The sequence below is a fragment of the Salvelinus namaycush genome, chromosome 3 (genome assembly GCF_016432855.1).
Source record: "Salvelinus namaycush isolate Seneca chromosome 3, SaNama_1.0, whole genome shotgun sequence".
Taxonomy (NCBI): Eukaryota; Metazoa; Chordata; class Actinopteri; order Salmoniformes; family Salmonidae; genus Salvelinus; species Salvelinus namaycush.
This window is the reverse complement of record NC_052309.1, coordinates 52,883,848-52,889,349: the sequence shown is the minus strand read 5'-3', so window position 1 is coordinate 52,889,349 and position 5,502 is coordinate 52,883,848. Positions and strand designations below refer to the sequence as shown.

The window sequence follows — 5,502 nt, the reverse complement described above, 5'->3', positions numbered from 1 at the left end:
TTAATGGATTGGAGATTTATTGAGACAACTGTGAAATCCATTGCCTTGTTTCGTCACATTATGGTTTCTGAAAAGACATATTATAATACATTGAATGTAATGTGAAATATTTAAACCTCCGCACCTACAAGTTCACATCGCTAGTATGATGAAAAGAGGTTGGTGTGGAGCCCAGTGGAGAGAAAGTACCCTCGAAGTTTCTAGACTGTAATGTGACCATAGCGATGAAAGAAAAGCAGGAGTGAAAGAAAATACCAGAAATATCATTTGATCTGTTTCAAAAGCACATGGTTGTTATAACTGTTTGTTACTTTTCATTTATGAATATGGACATTTTAAGTAGAAGTAATGCACCTTATTTGAATGTTTTTCCTTTTTTCCCTTTGAAGCCTATGGTTCTTAACTTTTTAATTAGAAATTTGGTTTTGTACAGTAGTTTAATTCACTAGATATTAAGACATCATTAAATCATGTATATTTATTCTACAATGTGATGAATTAAACTGTAACAAGTATATGATGAATATTGCAAAATCTTTCTGCTGTCATCTCCTCTTAAGATTTGGGGTTCCTCTAAATAAGCACCTCTGAGACATTATTGCGCAGCATGCACGTGATTTTCTTGATTACACCATTGCTCTTTTAACACCATGGTGACCAAAGTTTTGTCTACAATCCTTAATGCAACGATGGTGAAGAAATTCGGCAGAAACAACAAAGCTTTATTACAGGCATCCTTAAAACGACACGAACAACACTTTAACATGGCTAACAACATCAAACATGGGCGCCATGAGCTGACAGAGCGAGTGTGAGAGTTGACCGAGGCTTGGCAGCAGAGAGGCCTGAGACTGTTTTGCTGCCACGACACCTGATGTATCCCAAATTGCACGCTTTTCCTTACAGAGCACTACTAACTTTTGACCAGGGCCCCTGGGAATATGGTGCAATTTGGGATACACCCAGTGTCAGGTAAGACAGTTGCTGAGACGACAGTCCAAGGAGCCAAAGGTGAGGGAGGCACACGTCTCACTCCTTACGGCAACACTCAGACTGATTCCTCTCAGATAGAGAGGGAGGAGAAGAGGGCCGCCACTTTGCCATTTCTGCTACTGCTCTATAAATAGTATGGTGGTATTGGACATAAAATGTCACATTCTGCCATAACCCTAATGCTCTATTCTTCAGTTTAAATTGATTGATGTTATTTTCCATAAATAACATAAATGTGTGCTTTGATGTTTCATTTAAATGTATGTCTCCGGTGGAGTGGGGAAAATATTGATTGAGAAAACAAGAAAGAAAAAAACACTCAATTTTATCGTAATATGTTGATATTTTATTAATATCCCTGTTCTTGAAGGATATCACGTACACCAAATATCTTTGGCAGTTAAGCGCATTCAATGTCTTAAGAAGCCAAAAACAGTCATTTGCTTTCACAAACACAATAACAAATAAAAATAACCACAAAATAATGAACTGCATGTAAATAACATACAAAAATCCCATGCCTACTCAGTAGGTAACAACAACATGTTGACTCCTGAATACGTACATACTGTATTTACAGTTCAGTTATAAAAAATATATTATTTTGCTTACATTCTTGTGTAATCTGTGACCTCGGTTTCCTCCAAATTGCCCCTTAAAATCGCTCTTACATTCCCTAAAAAATAAATTTCACACCTTAAGGCTACTAATCACAGAGTGATAAACAAAACATAGTTTTGTTTGCTAAGCTTCACAAAAGTCACCGAAGCGTTTATAATGAAGAATGTTCATTATTTCATGGTGATAAAAAAACAACATGGGAGATAGTACAAGTGGGTGATATATACAGAGCATAGAAACAAATGTCAGTGTTACGGTTAACATGCTCGAATTCTTAATTGTTCTTCTCCAATAAAGTTATCACACATTGTTACCACAAGAGAAAATATATTCAGAGAATTAGGTGCCATCAAGTTCAAATGATACCATGTAAAGAACGATAATCTACAAAGTCTAAAAGGATGAAAAACAAAACATGGCACATGTACACTATGCATGGGGCTGTTTGTGTACCATCAGTCTTTTTGAATTCAAGGTTGTCAGTATCAAAAGTACCACCAAAGCCCAATATTCTATGTTCTTTAGATCTCTGAAGACTCATTGAAGTACTGAGGTTGAGTTGAAGAGAGAAACAAGTCCCTTTCTTTCCTCGGTCGTCTCTCTCTGTCATGTTTCATGATCTTTAATCGCTGTATGGACACGGAGGGAGTAAAAGTGCATTTGAAAAGGTAACAATGTTGTTTCCTTCTTCTTTTTCAAAAATAAAAATAAATGATCATTAAAGATATGAAAGTCTTAGCAGATATCAATGTTTTTTGGAGAGAGTGTGGACTGCAGTTTTGACTGAGGAGTGCCCACTTGGGAGATGTAAATGTTTGTGGGGGAGCCGTATGAGGTGGAAACCTGTGTCTGAAATGTACTGGAGGCCGAGGAGTACATGGTGTTGACTGATGGGGAGCCATAAGAGCTGTGCACTGGGGAGGAATAGCAGGAGGGCGCTGGGGAGGGGTATGAAGACAGCACTGGGGATGAGTAAGAGGAGCTAGGAGAGGGGTATGATGTGGAGGGGGAGGAGTACCCTGAGACTGGGGAGGGGATGGCCATGGGAGTGGGCCCTGCCTTCTCCACCTTTCTGTCCTTTGCCTGCCTCAGGTGGATCTTGGTGTGCCTTTTGCGCTCATCACTGCGGGCAAACTTGCGGCCGCAGATGTCGCAGGCGAAGGGCTTCTCGCCGGTGTGCGTGCGGATGTGTGTGGTCAGGTGATCGCTGCGGCTGAAGTTGCGCATGCAGATGCGGCACTGGAAGGGTCTCTGGCCCGTGTGGATGCGGATGTGGCGTGTCAGTTCGTCTGAACGGGAGAACCGGCGGTCGCACGTCTCCACGGGGCAGGCGTAGGGGCGCTCGTGGGGCGGGGTCTTGCACTGGCGGTTGGGGTACTTGCGCATGCGGTTCGGCTTAACCGGCGAAGACTGGTAGGAACCTTTACGATCCTGAGAGCCATTCTGTGTGGCGAAAGCCTTGATGGTGGACAGGGGTGTGAGGGAGAGCTGCTGCTGGATGCTCTGAGACTGGAAAGGCTTCTGGTCGGGGGGAAGCAGGCTGATCTCACCCTGCTGCTGGGGGAACAGGTAGTCTGGGATCATGGGCAGAGCCATGTTGGAGGAGCAGGTCTTGCTGCTGGCGTAGGTGGGTGGTGGGTACTGGACTGAGGTGTTTGACGGGCTGGGGAAGGACTGGTTAGAGTCAGGGAAGAGGTTAGGGCTAACACTAGAATAGGTGGGTGCAGCTGAGTAGATGGGGTTGGAATCACCAATTTGGACAGAGCAGCTCATGGTGTGTGAGGAGGAGCTGACCGGAGCAGCAGAGGAGCACGGGGCAACTGAGGTGGGCGGTTGGGACATGCCTATCAGCCCACTGACCAGGCTGTATAATGGCTCTGCCCACAGGCTGTTGCTGGAGCTGGTTGCAGGCTCCAGGGTGAACCTCCCTGTGTAGGAGATGGAGGGCAGGCAAGGGGTTGAGTAGGTCTGGTCGATGAGAGACTTGTCACAGCCGATAGAGATGTCAGGCAATGTATCTGAAAGAACAACAACAACAAACAGTTAGCATTTAACAGCTGCCGTGTAAAAGCACATTTACATTTGCTGCAGATGGCAGCCCCCACTACTTTCTAAGATTCAGGGGGTGAGCTTTGAAGAATCCTGCTGGTTCATACAAAATACATCCCACATCAAGTTACAAGGAGCGAGTGCTGACAGTCTCATATTTCTACCAAATGCATGTAAATTACGCAATCAGTTAAATCATAGAACTATACTACATTTTCATTAATTTTTTGTTCTTTTTTTTGCAAAAATTAAATCATCCAATCGTCATAAAAAGACAAATAACGGTACAGCTCTATGCACAATAATAATAACACTTTTTAAAGCTATTTATAATTTATCCAAACATCTTAACATATTAATATTTTTTGCATAGACTATGTCAGAACTCAAATGCAACCTCATAGATTATGCACATTTTCATGCATATTTCTGAATGAAACCATAAAGAGTTCACAGTTAGAGCAGCCCTTACCTCCATTCAGATGTTCGTATGAGTCTCCTGGCTCCCCGGTCCCAAAGCCTACACCTTCTGGTGTGGAGGCAGCCAGGAATGTGGTCCCTGCTGAGTGGAGCAACATCAGCTCCTCCAGCTTGGGGTAGCTGTCCATGGGAGAGTAGGGGAAGCCTAGTGGGTCTGATGTCTGCAGGGCTGAGAGGAGCATCTCTGTCTTGGCTGCAGCCATGGTACTGGTGCTGCCGGTGTTCTGGCTGTCTGGAGACAGAGTAGCTGGAGGTGGAGACGCTGCTCCTGCTTGTCTCAGGTGAGAGGAGATTACCGGCTGTCTTTAGAGGACAACTCTGAAGATGCTGCTACTGCTCTTGTTGAGGAAGGATTCCAATGCTGAAAAATCTCAAAGGCTTTGCTGCTTTCAACTTGGCGTCTTTGCAAAAGGTCCCAGTCTTCAAAAACGATGTTGTGGTTCATTCATTCCAGAAGGGTAGGAATGAAAACATATATTTCTTTCTAATAATCCTGATGAGTGACTGTGATCAAGAATTAAGAAATATGTAGCTGTTGTGTTTTCAATTTTGATTAACCTATTATCTTTTAGTTCACGTGTTTGGTGTGTGCTAGAATAAGTTCTAAACTTGCCTACTATGGGGCTGTCTGCTCTGTAGCGTATTGACATGAGCTCTATTTGGCTCCGATGACTGTTTCCCTCGGCTGAGGATTCCACCGCTTTATAAAGCCTCTTGCCGTGACGTAAATGTCCAAATTAGGAGCGGAGGAAAGCCATATTTAGGCAACGCAGTGGAGTACACGGAAGGCTTGTCAGAGTAAATGTGGAGAGCGGGAGACTGTTTATCCAAATATTCAAAAGAAATCTGATATTTCACACTGTGCATATTATAACAAAAGTAGTTTCTATACAGAAATAAGCAACGGCCGCTGCTGTTTTGCCGTGGTTTTCGGAATAAATGCAGCTTTCCTATCTATACAGCGCACCGCCATTGCCGGAAACCTCGGCTATGACATGCCATATAAGGTCGTCCCTTCACACGAACCGGTTCCGGTGGGTTTCCACTTCCTTGCTATTATTAGGAGTTTCCAGTGGTAATTCTGATCAGAGCTCGCCAATAAATGTGCAAGACCTGGTCAAATCCAGCACGATTTGAGACAATAACTATAATGTCTGCACCCAATTACATTTTCTCAAACAATGTCACAAAATGTTGAGTGGAAAATAAAACCTACATATACATATATTTTTACATACACATATACACACACATATATATATATATATTATTGAATAAAGCTCAGATTGTCCCGAAAGTAACATAATGACGCCTGATGGTATAGCGTCGTTATGTTACTTTTGGGACAATCTGAGCTTT

General features: G+C 43.1%; 1 protein-coding gene across 1 annotated transcript; it reads right to left on the bottom strand.

Moving 5' to 3' along the window:
* Nucleotides 1–1,322: 1,322 nt before the first annotated feature.
* On the bottom strand, nt 1,323–4,818 carry LOC120032469 (early growth response protein 1-like). Its single transcript, XM_038978578.1, has 2 exons — nt 4,136–4,818; nt 1,323–3,632 (listed from the first exon to the last, which is right to left on the bottom strand). Exons 1-2 carry the CDS (start codon nt 4,344–4,346, stop codon nt 2,350–2,352), a joined length of 1,494 nt encoding a protein of 497 aa, XP_038834506.1. The 5' UTR covers nt 4,347–4,818; the 3' UTR covers nt 1,323–2,349.
* Between the last annotated feature and the right edge of the window lie 684 nt (nt 4,819–5,502).